Genomic DNA, 17,467 nt, shown 5'->3' with positions numbered 1-17,467 from the left:
CCCTCAGCCCCTCAGCCACGACGACCCGACCCGAGCCCTCAGAGACCGGATGTGGGCCGCGGACGCTGTCAGACAGGTGCGTGAGGAAAGAGCCCCTTCCGCTTCCTCTCTAGGGCTCTCGGAGGTCCGTGCGTCTCGGTGGTTGCTGGTCCTCTCGGGCTGTGCCTGAACGCGCGCCCGGACTGACTCGTCCCTAGGAGGCTCGCAGCCGTCAGGCCTTTAGGAGCCTCCGTGCCATTGCACCTGCTTTTTCTCGGTGAGGAGGACCCTCCAGACATACTACCGGACACGAAGCCTCCCTCAAGGGGCTTTGTAGTCCCGTCGGTCACCACGTGCATATTCGCGTACTTTGTCGCAGGGGCAGAGGGAGACGGAGGGAAGCAGTGAATATTATAGGTTCCCAGAAGAGGGGCCTCGACCCGAGTAGTTGGGAGGAGGGAGTTGGCCAGAGGAGCCGGCAACTCAGCTCAGTTTTGAAGGGTGGACCAAAAAGTGAGGTGAGTGTCCCCAGCAGAGGGAGCACGACGAGCCCTGCGAGTGTGGAGGGATTGCCGGCATTCCCACACCATCTTAGCCACTAGTGCAGGTGGTTAAACTAGGTGTTTCGGAGAACAGTTTAAAGGCAACGGGAAGCCGTGTAAAGGTTTAAAGGCGGGAAGGGACAGATTTTAGAAAGATGCTGCTGAGAACCCTTGGAGAAAGACTGAGCAAGAAAGGAGGGAAGTGGAAAATGAGAGGACCGACTGTTGGGTAAAACGAGGCTGAGTAAGTCAGTCCAGGAAAAAGAGGATGATGCAGACCTGGGGCAGTTGGTGACTAGAGCTTGCAAGGAGTGATTAGATAGGAAACTTATTGCGGAAGTAAAATTGCCAAGGTTTGAGGATTGATTGGATATGGAGGACGAGAGAGAAGATGGAATAAGTCAGTAAATTATAAAGGCCATATATATGGATAAGAATGGACATTTAGGGACACCTGGGTGGCTCAGTTGTTTGAGCGCCAGCTCTTGATTTTGACTCAGGTCATGATCTCACGGTTTGTGAGATCAAGCCCCAGTCCCACATGGGGCTCTGCACTGACAGTGTGGAGCCTGCTTGGGGTTCTCTCTCTCTCCCTCTCTCTCTCTCTCTCTCTCTCTCTCTCTCAAAATAAATAAATAAACTTTAAAAAAAAATGGACATTTAAAAAGCAGACAACAGGCTGGTCATCTGGAAAGAGATAATATTGGGTCCACACCTTATACCACATCCAGGGCCAAGTCCAACTGAGCTCACAGGATCTCAGATTCTTTTATACTACAAATTACATTTTCAGTCCACCTTGGAAATAGTTTCAGATAGCCTCCATCCACTAACATGCACTCACTTCTGAGAGATAGGAGACGACCTCGCCACTCAGGGCCAAATGAAACTGCCTGATTGGCTCAATCTGTCTGGGAAAATTGAGCTATTCCTAGTGATATCAAAAACATTTCTTCAGCTTGCCATGGAGAAGATACAGGGAAGAGAGCATTCTGGTAGAGGCAGGGGGAGATTGGATAAGATCACAGGTTTCCAGGGCAACTGTGGAGAGGAGAAAGGGGCTCCTGCTAATTGGGAAGAAAAGAAACATGGGTGATGGTCTAGGTTGGGGCTTAGCAAACTTTTTCTATGAAAGACCAGAAAGTGACTACCCTAGGCTTTACTGGACACATTTTCACATATTCTTCATCTTTACAATCCTGTAAAAATGTCAAAACTATGTTTAGCTGACAGCCAGTGCTAGATTTGACACAAAGCCTGTAGTTTGCTGACCCCTGAAGTAGATGGTTTTAAAATTACTCTAGAGAGGTGTCTAAGGAGTTCATTCTTGGCCTCTTTCCTCAGTGATATTACCTGCTGAGAATGCAAGGGACAATGATCTATTGTGAGGAATGATGTAAGAAAAAATTGTAAGGTGAATGGAAAGATTGTCAAGTAACACTGCACACCCAAGTGAAGGTAAAAACAAAACAAGTGACAGAATCAATCCACACAATTGTTTGCGCCGTCTGGGGCAAATTTGCTTAAAACAAACAGGTGGATTAATGTAATGTTGGGATTTGTCATATGAGAGGATGGGGGTTCTGATAGGAGATGATTGCATTGAGTGACCATGAGTACAAGCTGAGCAGAAAGGAGGGATGGAAACCAACAAGAACAACAAGGAGAAACTGAAGACTCAGAGGCAAGGATGAGGCCATGAGGCAGGTTTCAGGAACTTTTCCAGAAATGTTATAGCCAAACTAAGCATAAAATGCTTTCCTTTTTGTGTTCCATAAATAGAACCATGCTATATTCTGTTCTGCACTTTGCTTTTATTCACTAAATAACTTATTTTTCCTTATCTACATATATTGATCTACTCAGCTCTTTTTACCAGCTGCATAGTGTTTCATTGCATGGATTTGCCATGACTTATGAAGACTCTTGGTGGACATTTAGGTTTTTTCCGGCATTAGGTTTGACCAGAAATCTAGAATGAACATTGTTATGTCATTCCTCTTTCACTTTTTGCAAATGAATCTTAGGATGAATTTCCATACATGAAATTGCTGAGTCTAAAAGTTATATGCATGTGGAATTTTGTTGGCTGTTGCCAAATGAATTACCCTACCTTACAGACTGCACCAATTTCCATTCCCAATGATGATGGGGAATAAGGTTCGTTTCCCTACAATCTCATCAACAATGGATGTTATCAAACCTTTCCATCTTTGCCAATCTGATAAGGGAAATAAATGGTGCCCCGATTTTTATTTTCACTTCTTAATTATAAGGGAAGTCAATCATTATTTCTGCCTACATTAGTTACTTGTATTTCTTTTCCTGTGAACTGGCTATTTTTATCCTTCCCTCTATTTTTGTTAGGTTATTTATCTCTTTCTTATTGATGTATGTGGTTCTTGCACATTAAGAAACCTAGCCCTTTTTCAAATGTCTTACAAATATTTTCCCAGTTTTCTTATTTAAAAAAATTTTTTTTTAATTTATTCATGTATTCTGAGAGAAAGCATGCATGCATGTGTGCGTGAGCAGAGGAGGAGCAGAGGCAGGGAGAATCCCAAGCAGGCTCTGTACTGACAATGCAGAGAGCCCCAGGCTTAGCTCGAACTCAGGAACCTTGAGATCATGACCTGAGCAGAGATCAAGAGTCATATGCTTAATAGACTGAGCCATCCAGGCACCCCTCCTATTTGTCTTTCTTAATGAACTTCATGCATTGCAAAAGATTATATGTTTTATATTTCAAATTCTTTCATCCTGTTTTTAAAATCTTCTGTTTTTTGCCTTCCATACTCCAAATGGCTAGGAAGTTTTCCTCAACACCATTTATTGAAGGATCTGTCTTTTCCTATATAAAGTTGTCTCTATGTTCGCACTCCTATTCTGTAATCTATCTGTATCCTGTGTCAGGACCTGCCAAATTGTTTTCATAACTGCAGTTTTATAATTATCTTTTATATTTGAAAGAGCTTTTATCTACATCACTGGCCTTTCTTTTCCATGATCTAAACAGAAGATTTTTGAAGAAAAATTAAGAACATTAGTCTGAAAACTACGAAGGAAACCAACCTCATGTTCCTGGCCGAGAGATCAGACTATAACCAAGGGATTGCTAGGGAAATGGCATTGTCAAACAGAAGACCGATTTCAGGGATGGTGAGTAAATATGATGGCATCTTTTCTTTCTTTCTTTTTTTCTATTTTTTATTTAAATTCTAGTGAGCTAATGCGTAGTGTAATATTGGTTTCAGGCATCGAATTTAGTGATTCATCACTTACATACGATACCCAGTGCTCATCATAACAAGTGAAGGCATTTTTTCCTAGCAATGAACATGGTACTGAATGAATTGAGAGCACTGTGAGGGCCTGAGAGAAAAGAAGGGGAAAGAGAAGAAGGAAGGGAGAAAGAGAGAGGGGCAGAGGCAGAGAAGAAGGAAATTATCTGACAAAAGACCAAAGAAATGAGGGTGTGAACTACAGAAATGGTGGGGCAGGGTGTGTGTGGGGGGGGGGGGGGGGGGGGTCATTACCACAGAAAGGAAACAGAAGAGGCAGTAGAATTTACTTAAAAATCAAACATTTAGGGGTACCTGCATGGCTCAATCAGTTAAGTGTCCGGCTTCCGCTCAGGTCATGATTTCATGGTTCGTGAGTTTGAACCCCATATTGGGCTCTGCACTGACAGTGCTGAGCTTCCTTGGGATTCTCTCTCTGCCCCTGTTCTGAGAGCACTCTAAATAAATAAATAAACTTTAAGATAAACTTGAAAAAAATTTTAATAAAAATAAATAAATAAATAAATAAAACATTTAAAAACCTGTACTGGGTGCCTGGGTGGTTCAGTCAGTCAAGCCTCTGACTTCAGCTCAGGTCATGATTGACGTGGGAAACAAAGGCAAAAGGAAATGGCAGATAAAATTAGATTTCCTTATAACCTGCAGCCCATTACAAATACTTGAGGCTGGCAGAGTAAAATGTTTCTCCAGGAACTCCCTACTATCTTAATGCTAATGTTTTGCTAGAGGGAAAAACAACCTTAGCTTGACAATACCTGGGCCACAGTGTCCTGGGAGTCTTCTTTAGCATATGAAAATCTCATTGGAAACTTCCGCTGGACTTTACCTCCCCCAACACCGTAATATATAACCAGTCTCTCCTCATGGTCCCAGGGCAGCTCCTCTACCCACCGGTCCTGTCGTGTGCTTTAATAAAATCACCTTTTTTGCACCAAAGACGTCTCAAGAATTCTTCCTTGGCCATCGGCTCTGGACCCCACAAACTCCACCAACACCCCGTAAAACCTCATCAATGACCTCAGGGTCCCTTCAGTTGGAGCCCCACATGGGGCTCACCACTGTCAGCGCAGAGCCTGCTTTGGATCCTCTGTCCCCCTCTCTGCCCCTCCCCCTCTCATTCTCTCTCTCTCTCTCTCTCTCTCTCTCACTCACTTTCTCTCTCTCTCTTTCTCTCTCTCTCTCTCTCTCTCTCAGAAATGAACATTTAAAAAATAAAAAAAATAAAAACCTGTACCGAATGAACATCAGAGGACCTGGGGTGTCAGGCCTGGCATTGGAGTAAATACTTCATCTCTCCAGTTCTTTAATTAAAAAAAAAAAAAAAAAAATGGGTAGAATTAAATCTGACCTATCCTTAGCAAGACAAAATGGCCAATGTGAGGGATGTTTTGCATTAACTATAGAAATGAAGGTTAAGGGGTTCAAAGTGCTGGTATGGACAGTTTGGGATATTTTACTTATATTACCCCACTTATCCTTTAAGACTTAATATGAATTTTTGAATAGGTAAAACGTTTACATGATTTGAGAGTCAAAATCATATAAGTTACACAGAATTATTGCTCCTACCTCTGCCCACTCCTCCCAGCCCATTCCCTAATCTACCCCCATGTCTAAAGATTTATTAGTTCGCAAATACTAACATTGGTATATTTTTCCCTATCGTCTCCCCCTTTCTTACACAAAAGGAACTACATTAGATGCCTTGTTTTTTATCATGTAATATTTCCTAGAAAATGTTCCATGTCTATACATAGACATCCTCATTTTTTTAAAGCTAGTGTGGATGTAACAGAATTTAACATGTCCCCTAGTAATGGACATTTGAGTTGCTCATTCGATATTGCAATTAATATGCAGCAATTAATAACCCTGGACCAATGTCAGTTTTAAGTGTGTGTACAGGTATTATCTGTTAGATAAATCATGAAATTGAGATTGTTAAAGCACTAATTGATGAGGAGAACAAAGGCAAGAGAAAGTAGCCAAAATTAAATTTCCTTACAGCTTGAAGCTCAGATAAGATACCAGAGACACGTAGAATGTGACCTTCCTCAAGGAACTCATGGCTGCCTTAATGCCTTAATGTTTATGTCTTATTAAAGACTAAGAGTAAGCAACCGGGGTGCCTGAGTGGCTCAGTTGGTTAAGCGTCTGACTTCGGCTCAGGTCATGATCTCACCGTTCGTGAATTCCAGCCCCGCCATTGGGTTCTGGGCTGACAGCTCACAGCCTGGAGTCTGCTTCAGATTCTGTGTCTCCCTCTGTCTGCCCCTCCGCTGCTTGCACTCTCTCACATTGTCTCAAAAATAAATAAACGTTAAAAAAAATTTTTTTTAAAGACTAAGAGTAACCATATCTTTTTTTCATGTTTATTTATTTATTTACTTAGAGACAGAGAGAGAGAGAGAGAGAGAGAGAGAGAACACTTGTGCATGAGAGCAGGTGGGGGGCAGGGGGAGGAGGGGCAGAGAGAGAATCCCAAACAGGCTCCATGCTGAGTGTTGCAGGGCTCAGTCCCACAACCTTGAGATCACAACCTGAACCCCTATCAAGAGACAGATGTTCAACCAACTGAGCCATCCAACTGCCCCAAGAATAACCTTATCTTAACAGCAGCTAGCCCCTCAAGGTCCCAAAAGCCTTGCTTCCAAATTCCTTAAAGAGTTAAACTATCCCTAACCCCCACTAATTAAAAAGTATATAATCAGCCACTCCTCACAATCTCAGTGCAGCTCTTTCTGCCCCTGGGTCCTGTCTCTGTGCTATAATAAAATAATTTGCACCAAAAAGTTTCAAGAATTCTTTCCTGGCCATTCGCTCTCAAACCCAAACTTCAAATCACATCAGTAATGCTTCCATAGCTTTGCAGACATTGCAAGATTCCCCTCAGCTGGGATCATGCCATTTTTGTCATTCCACCCACATCATGTGCCAGTGCCCATTATCCCCACAGCATAGCCAAAACAATGTGTTGTCTCAAAATTTTGACTTTTGCAAATCTCATAGGGAGAAATGGCATCTCGGTAGTTTTCTCTGTTTTTTGAAAATTCTGTGCTTTTTCTCCTTCTAATTTCTTTTTTTTTTTTTAATTTTTTTTTCAACGTTTTTTATTTATTTTTTGGGACAGAGAGAGACAGAGCATGAACGGGGGAGGAGCAGAGAGAGAGGGAGACACAGAATCGGAAACAGGCTCCAGGCTCCGAGCCATCAGCCCAGAGCCTGACGCGGGGCTCGAACTCACGGACCGCGAGATCGTGACCTGGCTGAAGTCGGACGCTTAACCGACTGTGCCACCCAGGCGCCCCTTCTCCTTCTAATTTCTTTAACTTATTAATAATAGCTATTTTAAAGTTTGTGTCCACTAACCCCAATGTTTGGATAATCATGCCATCTGCTTCTATTGGTTATTGGTTATTTTTTTCTCTGATTCACATTTTTGCACATTTTGTATCGTATGCCAGTGTTTGTGGATAAAGGAAGTAAAAACTCTCCAGGTCTTCCATGATGGGGCCGCACTTTGTTCCAGAAAAACTGTGTATTTCAATAAAAAACAAAACAACAAAGCACAGCGCCATCGTGGAAGGAATTGATCATTTTGTATCAGTTGTCCCAGGTAACTGTTACTACTTTTCAATAGAAAGGAAATCTACTTCAGAAACATTTTCTTGAATTTTCATTTTAAACATTTGTTTTGTCCCTTTATTTCAGTTTTTCCTCAGGGACTCCAATTTTACATATCTTGGATCTCCTTTATCTGTCTTTCATTGCTTCCACATTCTCGCTAAACCTTTTCATTTCTTTATTTCATTTTCTTCACTGTTACTACCCTTATGCTTTACGCCTCTTACTGTTCTAGTATCTCCTCTCTCTGGTGCTTCTTCTAAGTTAGTCTTCCTTCCCTTTTCCAGTTCTTTCTTGAATTCTCTCCATTCTCCTCTCATATTCCCTTGTTATCTGTCTCTCACCTTCTGTTCTCAGAATGTTCTTCTCTGAGTTCCTATAATTCTGATTCCCCCTAGCTGCAATTGTTTCATTAAATGTTTAAATTTATCTCGGAATATTGTGTTATAATTTTCCTCTACTTTGTGGCAACACTTCTGGTGAGTTTTCTTCATATCCAGACTTTTACTTCTCTGCTTTAAAAACATTTTTTTAATGTTTATTTATTTTTGAGAGAGAGAGAGGAGGAGAGGGGCAGAGAGAAAGGGAGACACAGAATCCAAAGCAGGCTCCAGGCTTTGAGCTGTCAGCACAGAACCCAACACAGGGCTCAAACCCACGAACTGTGAGATCACAGTTGAAGTCGGATCCTTACCCAACTGAGCCACCCAGGTGCCCCTTCTTTGTGCTTTTTTTTTTTTAAATAATAATACTTTGTATTGATGTTGCTGTTTCACTCTTTTATTTGAATGAGTTTGATTTTCCTGGGCCAGCTCTTTGCAGGAGTACCCTGTGGAAGGGGAGTCAGAGAAGCAGAGTGTTCCCCACTTCTCAGTGTGAGGACTCTTCCACTGCTACATGGAAGGATGCTTTTTTTAATATATAGTTCCCTATGTAGCCAAGATTCCTCGGATTCTTACATCCTAACTTGGTTCAGAGGGATCATACTACACTCTCTTTCCTTCCTTCCATTCTCCAACACTACCAAGAGACACTGTCATCCACCTTCCCAGGTGGTCTCTCTTTTTAAAAAGCGGTGCTTCCTGGGGTGCCTGGGTGGCTCAGTTAGTTAAGCCTCTGACTTCAGCTCAGATCATGATCTCATGGTTTGTGAGTTTGAGCCACGCATCAGGCTCGGTGCTGACAGCTCAGAGCCTGGAGACTGCTTCAGATTCTGTGCCTACCCCTGTCTCTGCCCCTCCCCTGCTCACTCTCTGTGTCTCGCAGTCTCTCAATAATAAATAAAGGTTAAAAATAAATAATAAATAAATAAATAAATAAATAAATAAATAAATAAAAAGTGGTGCTTCCTTAAAAATTTCCTTTGATAGGGGCGCCTGGGTGGCGCAGTCGGTTAAGCGTCCGACTTCAGCCAGGTCACGATCTCGCGGTCCGTGAGTTCGAGCCCCACGTCAGGCTCTGGGCTGATGGCTCGGAGCCTGGAGCCTGTTTCCGATTCTGTGTCTCCCTCTCTCTCTGCCCCTCCCCCGTTCATGCTCTGTCTGTCTCTGTCCCAAAAATAAATAAAAACGTTGAAAAAAAAAAAAAATTTAAAAAAAAATTTCCTTTGATAGACTCCCAGGCACTTTCTGTGCCTTCTCTGCCCACCCTCCACATGTGCCCCACCCTGTTGCTTCCCTATCCTATTCATAGCCATTTCCTCTCAAGGTGGGTCCTTCTCAGAAATCTGAAGGTTCATATTTGCTAGTGGCTTTTTTAGCTTGCCACCACTAGGGCCTCTGTGTATTCTCTGACCCACTCCCCCTTGCTCACCATGCTGGTCTCCCAGTTGTAGCTTCCCATACTGGTTCTGCTGGCTTAGTGCTTTGGGCTGCAATTACATATTTTAGAGTTTGTAAGTTTTCTCTGTTCCTAGTTTCACTGATAATTATAGTTCCTGTATGGGTTTTTGGGTTGTTTTCTAGGAGGAAAAGTGGGCAGACTAGAACTAGGCTGTCACCATATCCCTGCAAGAAACTCTCAAGATACCTTTTGGAGAGAAATGTGGTAAGAAACTAAAAACAATCTAAAACATTAAGTGGCTATTTTTCTGGTGTGTATGTCTTGGCTTCTCTGCTGGGGTGTGAGCCTCTGGAGAACAGGAACTAGCCCCTGTGGTGCATGGCACAAGGTCCACCTTTAATGGCCACTGGCTAACAGTCACAGCAAAGCCCACTTGACTCTAGCCTTGCCCACCACATGCCCCTCCAGATACACGGCTCCCCATACTTGTTTCTGAAGTTGCACTGCTTAAGTTGCAAGAGCTTTTCCCATATCTGTGTTCTTTAGAGAGCAAAGTGGGAAGGCGTTGCTGATTGGTACTGTTCAGATGAAAAATGGGTATGAAGCCAGCAGAGGACTTGGATCACCGTTCTATCCCCTTCATTGTCCTAAGGCATTTGTACTTACCAGCTACACCAGGGAGCTAAGAGCTCCCCATTCTGTAAGCACCAGGAGGACCATAAAGGGGACACGTTAGAGATGCCCTCAGGAGGTCTCCGGCTCTAGTGAGAGGAGGCAACACCCACACATTGGTTGGCTAACTTGCCTGTGCTTCCTCCAGAGCACAGACATAAGGCTCAGACTTCCAGATCTGGGAGCTCAATCCTGAGAAGCGTTCACCCTTTAACCACTCCCAACCCTTCCCTCTAACACAGACTTAGGAAGTTTCCTGCACTGAGTCCCATCTTTGTCTGGGGACATCACTTTTTTCTTATTAATGTCACTAACTCAAACACCTTCTGTTGTTTTTGCTTTTGTTGTTTTGTTTTTGTTTTACAAAAGCTGACTTCACTTGACCATTTTGTAATATTCCTTCCTCCCTTCCTGTCCTCCAAGCTGGTATGGATTAAAAGACAGTAGTCCTTTTATTGAAAACACTTGCCTCCCCACCCCCCCAAAAAAAAACCACTCAGGAAACTCAGAAAAATTCAAAAAAATGTTTTAACGAATTGCAAATACAAGCAAGACAGAATCACTGTGAGTGTGGGGAGGTGGAACATAGATCTGACACTCAGGAAGCTCACCAAAAGCAGCAGAAACTGGTTGCCACTTACGCCTCCACACACGCACTCACACAGCTGCCGACGGCGGAGGACGCTCTCCCGGACTAGATAATTGTTTCTTCCTTCAGCAGTGTCTCCTTTTGTATTGAGCTCAGGTCTCCTCCCAGACTCTCCATATTCTCCAGGTGTATGACCCCTTGGGTCTCCTGGATACTCTGGGAATTGGGCAACAAACGGCAGCGAAGGCAGGCTGCTTCTTGAAAGAGGCAGATGGCACCTGGGTGACAGCGAAAGTTCAGGTCAGAGTTGAGTCGAGCTCTCCGTGCCCTAGAGGTCAGGCACTCCCTCCTTTAATGTGTGACCCCTTCCGGTCTGCACCCACCTTCCCTAGTTCTCCCCTCCGATGTAGAGAATTACAGAGGTAGATGGGAAAACAGGACCCATCACAAGACAAGGCATACAAATAGATGGATAAACTCACAGAACCACAGCCAGTGTTGGAAGGCATCTTAGCAACTGTCTAACTATTAATAGGCAAGAAAAAGAGGTTTAAGAGAGGAAGGTCAAACATAAAGCCCAGGCTTTTTGATGCAACTCAAGACCCTCAGTAAAGTAAAATGGAAGAAGAGAATTGATGTCATAAAACAAACAGAGGTATCTTGAGTGAACAGTAAATGCTGTATTAAGGTTAAGACTCAGATAAAGGACAACTTCTATTTTCAGCAATATAGCAGACTACATACCCTCCCACTAAAAACGACAAAAATTCTAAATAAGATTTTTCTTCAAAAACTAATTTGTAAATATATCAGCAAACTGGCATCAGAGTAAGGCATTCTTAGAAACAAAACCCTAGTGAAAACAGGAACCTAGAGAGTTAAGCAAGCACACAATTAGCCTTCACCTTGGAGACATACACTCAACTCCGGTGACCCTGAGTTTCCATTCTGCGGGCCTTTTGGGACACAGAAAATGAGAGGAAAAGCCCAGGGCCTACTCAAGATGAATCTAACAAGGGTCTACAAAGCTAGAACTTTGAAGTTACCAAGATTGACTAAGAACTCATAAACAGAGGCTAGCTGTTACATGGATCTGCAACTACACAATACCTATGTGATTCTAGGCTAGTTGTGCATATAAGCACCAAGCAGAAACAAATGCAGATCCCTTTTTGAGAAAATACTTTATATACAGGCTTCAAACGATTTCCACCAAAAAATATTTTTTTTCAAGGAAAATAATTCACAGTCAAAAATCACAACTGTACCAAGAAATAAGATGCCATAAGCAAAAGCCTACAAAAACAGCAGCCGACAGAGACTTGTATTTCAGTTGTTAAACTTATAAGACACAGAATGTAAAGTATGTTTAACATGTATAATAAAAATATATTTATAGAATAGATTGAAAATATAAGTAGAGAAAAGAGTATAAAAATAACAAGAATTACGGAAAAAAATAACTTCTGGTTATAAAAACAGATTGACTAATTAATGGATAAGTTAAATAGCAGATCAGACACAGCTAAAAAGTGAATGGATTAAATTGAAGATACATCTATATAAGTTATTCAGAATACAGCCCAGAAAGACAGAGAGATAGAAGGGGGGAAAAAAAGCAAAGAAATGGAAAGCAAGAGAGAGAGACACACACGCAGGATACAGTAACAAAGTCTAACATACGTCTTCCTGGAAAAGAGGGAAAGAATATAGAAAGAAGATAAAAATATTTGAGAAATTCTGAAAGACATTACTCCTCAGACTCAGTTCACACCACAAATCATAACACAAATATCTACACTCTGCAAAATGCCCAAGAAAGCCTTACAGAAAACAAAGAGTGCCTCAAAAAGAATGATATAGGGGTGCCTGGGTGGCTCAGTCAGTTGAGCCTCTGACTTCGGCTCAGGTCATGATCTCACAGTTCATGAGTTCGAGCCCCACGCTGGGCTCTGTGCTAACGGTGTGGGGCCTGGAGCCTGCTTCAAATTCTGTGTCTTCCTCTCTCTCTGCCCCTCCCCAACTTGTGCTCTGTCTCTCTGTCTCTCTCTCTCTCTCTCTCAAAAATAAACAAACATTAAAATTTTTTTAAATGATATATTGTTTAAATGTTTATTTATTTTTGACAGAGAGAGAGAGAGCATGCGAGAGAGTGGGGGAAGGGCAGAGAGAGAGGGAGACACAGGATCCGAGCATACTCTGCACTGACAGCAGACAGCCTGATGCGGGGCTCGAACTCACGAACCTCGAGATCATGACCTGAGCCAAAGTCTGACACTCAACCGACTGAGCCACCCAAGTGTCCCAAAAGAATGATATTTTTACAGAGTCAGCTTAACAACAACAATGGAAGTGGTAAAGTAATAACAGAACATCTTGAATGCTGTGAGAATACTGTCAACTTAAAAATGTAAGTACAGCAGGCCGCCTGGGTGGCTCAGTTGGTTAAGCATCTTGATTGGGCTCAGGTCATGATTTCGCAGTTTGTGAGTTTGAGAGTGGGATATTCTCTCTCTCTCTCTCAAAATAAATAAATAAACTTAAAAAAATACTATCTAAAAAAATGTAAGTATGGCAAAATTAATTTTAGTCAACAAAAATGAAAGGAAGATAATTTCATACAAACAAAATATGAGAGAAAGTGTATCTCTAACTGAACCTCACTAAAACACATTTTAAAGGATGTATTTCAGGCAGAAGGACAGAGGGTCCTTAGACAGAAGGTCTGAGGTTTGATGAGCATCTAAACTGATAAATATGTGGGTAAATTTAAACAAATAAATATTAAATGCATAAAGTAACAATACTGTCAAATATACAGAACTAAAAAGAAAACAGAAGAAACTAAAACATTGTGCAAAATAGCATATAAATTAGGAGGGAAGTACCTTGTATTACTTATGAAGAAAATAAATGTGTTGATGAACTTCCAACTTTGTTAAGTAAACGTATTAAAATGTCAAGAGTAACTACTACAAGAATACAAATAGATTTCATAACTTCCAAACTAAAGAGGGGGAGGATATAATGAGAAATGTATAGATAAAAGTCAATCAATTAGAAGCAAGGCAAGAGAGGTGGGACTGGGGAGCAGAAAAAATTGAAAGCAAGAGGTAAGGTGGTAGAAAAAATACAGATATGGGGCACCTGGGTGGCTCAGTCAATCAGGTGTCCGACTCTTGATATTGGCTGAGGTCATAATCTCACAGTTCTTGAGATCGAGCCCCACGTTGGGATCTGCACTGGCAGTGTGGAGCCTGCTTGGGATTCTCTGTCTTCCTCTCTCTCTGCCCCTCTCCCACTCTCACTCTCTCTCTCTCTCTCTCAAAATAAATAAAATAAACTTCAAAAAAAAAAAGGATCAATGTATCAGTAGTCATAATAAATGTCAGTCAATAATAAATGCTCCAGTTAAAAGACAAAGAGTGTAGGGGGAGCCTAGGTGGCTCAGTGGATTAAGTGCCCGACTTTGGCTCAGGTCATCATCTCACAGTTCGTGAGATTGAGCCCTGAGTCAGGCTCTGTACTGAGAGCTCAGAGCCTGGAGCCTGCTTCGGCTTCTGTGTCTCCCCTTCTCTCTGCCCCTCCCCCGCTTGTATTCTCATTCTCATTCTCTCTCTCTCTCTCTCTCAAAAATAAACATTTAAAAAAACAAAGATTGTAAGACTAGATGAAAAAATACAATCATAAGCTATGTGTAACATATAAGTAAAAGATCAAAAAGATATATAACAGGCAAATACTAACCTAAAGAATGTAGAAATAGCTAGAGTAATATCAGATAAAACAGACTTTAACAAAAGGGATTTCTAGAAATAAAAAAGATCATGGCATAATGATTAAATAAAAGTTCAATTCACCAGTAAAACAGAACAATTCTAAATCAAGATTTGAACAATATAATAAACAAGCTTGATCTAATGTTTATAAGCGAAAAGTTGTATTCAACATAAAACATGAAAGTGGACCTCAAACTAGACTATAAAACATGTCTCAATAAATCTGAACACATTAGGATTATACAGACCATGATCTCTCATCAAACTGAAATTAAGTTAAAATCATTAACACAAGACACAGTAAAAAATCATATGCTTAGAAATTTAAAAGTATATTTTAAAATACTTCATGGATCCAAAATATCATAAGGGGAACTGGAAAATGTTTGAAATAGAACAATAACATAAAATATTACATATGAAAATGGGAGATTCAAATAAAGCAATTCTTACAGGGAAATTAGAGCTTTAATTGTCTACTTAGAAAAGAAGAAGTAAGCCATGAGTTTAGATTGTGATTTAAGAAGCTGGAAACGGAATAGCAGAATAAATGCAAAAAAGAAGTAGGGAAGGAAGTTCAAAATAAGAAGTAAAAATTAATTCAATAGAAAACAAACATAAAATATGAAGGTTCAAGAAAGCTTAAACCTGGTTCTTTGAAAAGACTAAAAATATGGTAAACCTCTGACAAAATTGGCAATGAAAAAAGAGAAAATTAGGTATGAAAAAAGAAGCACATCACTACAGGTGCATCACAAAATAAAGAGTTAAAAAAGAAAACATTTTGAATAAACTTATGCCAATAAATTTCAAATTTTAAACAAAATGTATAAGCTTATAGACATATATAAATTACTGAAACTAACTCAAAAGGAAATAAAATACCTGAATAGTCCTATAGTCATTTAAGAAACTGAATCGTGAGCTTAAAATTCTCCCACAGAGAAATACCATATTCCTTCTACAGGCAAGCTTAGTTATACAATTAAATACTTAAGATGGTAAAAATGAATGAACCTTAAGAGTTCCTCATATTACCATGGAGGTTACAATGTTGATCAAACATAACAAGTTCCAGAGAAATAAATATAGTATGATTATACAAAGTTTTAAAACATGTAAGACTAAGTAATATATTAAGGATATATATGTGTGTAGTAATATGATTATCATAAATTGCAGAATAATTGGTTCCCGAGGGGAGAGAGGAGGACAAGATTAGGAAGAGCCACATGGTTGAGGGGGCAGGACTTCAAAGATTCTTAATATTCTAACATATTTCATTAATGAAGACAAGCCAATTTTCTTCACTTAACATCTCTGAAATAAGGATGTGCCTTACAAGTTATACCACCTTAGAATTATTCCTAGCATCCTTTTTTCTCTTTCAGTGGTAAATAAAATAAAGGTGTAACTTACAAACAATGGATTCCATGAAAATATGGCTAGTTCTTAAACTATATGGTGGAAATGGGTGCACAGTTTATTTTTAATTACCTCTTATATATTATAAATGTTTTTATATATTCAGTGTATAATAAAATCAAGTTAACACAGATTATGTCATGGGTCAGATTAATATAGTAGGAAGAAGATTAGGAAAAAGGACAAAATTAAATAGGATTGAGACTTAGACGGTGATGGTATATAAAATAAGAGAGTGAAGCGAGACTGAGGTGAATAAGATTGTAGATTCCGAGATAGAGATAGAGATAGGCATAGAAACCCTTAGGAGCCAGGACACTGTGAGACAGAATATGAGATCTGGAGGTTGATTCCAAAGTCAAAGAGGAGGAAGATGGGATATAGGGCTGAGGCTCTAGAGCAGTGCTGTTGAGTAGAACTTTCTGCAACGATGGAAATATCTGCATCTGCACCATTCAATATGGCAGCCACTAGACACATAATAATGTGGTTACTGAACATCTGAAATGTGGCTAGCATGGCCGAGAAACTGAATTTCTATTTATTTCATTTTAAGTAATGAAATGGCCACAAGTAGCTAGTGACCACAGTTTTGGACAGTGTTGCTCTAGAGTGTCCATGGCTTCTGAATCCAGACAGAGGGCAGGGAGAAGGGCACCAGCCCCAGGACACTCACCAGCCACTATGAACAGAAGGATGGCAAAGCCCAGAACGTAGTAAGGCCACTGCACCGAGAACTTGGGGGGGCTGGGCTTCATCCTCAGATTCTGGATCTCCAGGGCATGCAGCAACAAGGCCAGGAAGGCACTGGCCCCTGCAGGGTCATAGGGAAGCACTCTTGATCTCCTCACATGGTTCCCACCTTTGCTCTTAATCAGAGTCACATGGCTTACAGCCTGTATGGTTCCTACATGGAGGCTCCTTTCTCCAGCCCACACCTGTGCCCTCTCAGAGTCAATAACCTCTACCCCACATGCCTGTCTTGCCCTCCTTCCCAACACATTTCAAAGCCCATGTGCCTCACCTCCCAGAGGCCCCATAACCAGAAATCCCTTTCCCGGGTACCCTCTGTGCCTGTGCCATTGGCTGACTCCAGATGGGGCCCTCTGGGTGTGATGCTTTGGGTGCAATTCAACCTGATTTTCCCACTGTGAGCGTTCCACCTCCTCCATGTGATGGGAGCCTCCCAGGGTAGGGCCTTGGCCAGCCTTTTAAAGTCAAAAGGTTCCAAAGGGCAGAGATGGTGTCTTCCATCCATTCATCCAACAAACACTTATATTTCACTCACATATTTCACTTGTGTATTATCATTCTGTGTCAGATTCTATGACAGTCACTGGGATAGAGATTATGGTAAAAAGACCCCCAGACAAATGACCCCAAGCCAACATAGTGAGGGTGGAGCTAGCTGGAAGTACAGGGTGCTGTGCAGCCTCAGAGAGAGGGACTGTGATCTGGGGTGGGGGGGCAGGCTGCCTCAGAGAAGGCCACAGGTGAGAGGGTCCCTAAAAATTCTCTCTCCTGACACCACAGAGACCAACCATCTCCCTGCCTTTGGGCCCCTCCCCAGCCCCTTCCCAAGGCTGAGGCCCGCCTGACAACAAGGCTTGCCTGCCTGTTCCACACCTGTGAGGAAGCTGATGAAGGCTGACACCAAATTGTGCTTCCGGGTCCTCGGAAACAGCTGAGATGCAAAGGACACCAGGATGAAGGTGGTGAGGAAAGACAGGACAACCGCGGACAGCAGGAAAACGCGGCCGAGAATGATGTACA

The 17,467-nt window shown here is 41.5% G+C and overlaps 2 protein-coding genes and 1 long non-coding RNA gene across 9 annotated transcripts in view; 1 reads left to right on the top strand and 2 right to left on the bottom strand.

Annotated features, from left to right (window-relative positions):
• ZSCAN25 (zinc finger and SCAN domain containing 25) overlaps positions 1-74 on the bottom strand; it is a 14,593-nt gene extending 14,519 nt beyond the window's left edge. For both annotated transcript variants that reach the window (XM_042922666.1, XM_042922664.1), the window contains exon 1: positions 2-74. The gene's annotated coding sequence lies outside the window, so the exon portion shown is untranslated. The remainder of the gene's footprint in view (position 1) is intronic.
• On the top strand, positions 7-17,326 carry LOC122210165. 2 transcript variants are annotated; one of them, XR_006197946.1, is made up of 5 exons: positions 7-76; positions 1,866-1,979; positions 3,538-3,680; positions 9,412-9,493; positions 17,228-17,326. It is a non-coding gene; the product is annotated as an uncharacterized LOC122210165 (long non-coding RNA). The 2 variants fall into 2 exon arrangements; XR_006197947.1 differs by lacking the exon at positions 7-76 and adding an exon at positions 366-497.
• Positions 10,412-17,467, bottom strand: part of TMEM225B (transmembrane protein 225B) — a 29,019-nt gene continuing 21,963 nt past the window's right edge. For all 5 annotated transcript variants that reach the window (XM_042922682.1, XM_042922681.1, XM_042922680.1 and 2 more), the window contains 3 exons: positions 17,321-17,467; positions 16,371-16,508; positions 10,412-10,768 (listed from right to left, as the gene is read on the bottom strand). In XM_042922682.1, coding sequence (XP_042778616.1) covers positions 10,596-10,768; positions 16,371-16,508; positions 17,321-17,467 — 458 coding nt within the window. In that variant the 3' untranslated portion in view covers positions 10,412-10,595. The remainder of the gene's footprint in view (positions 10,769-16,370; positions 16,509-17,320) is intronic.

The sequence above is a fragment of the Panthera leo genome, chromosome E3 (genome assembly GCF_018350215.1).
Source record: "Panthera leo isolate Ple1 chromosome E3, P.leo_Ple1_pat1.1, whole genome shotgun sequence".
NCBI classification, from domain to species: Eukaryota; Metazoa; Chordata; class Mammalia; order Carnivora; family Felidae; genus Panthera; species Panthera leo.
This window is presented reverse-complemented; position numbering and strand designations above follow the sequence as displayed.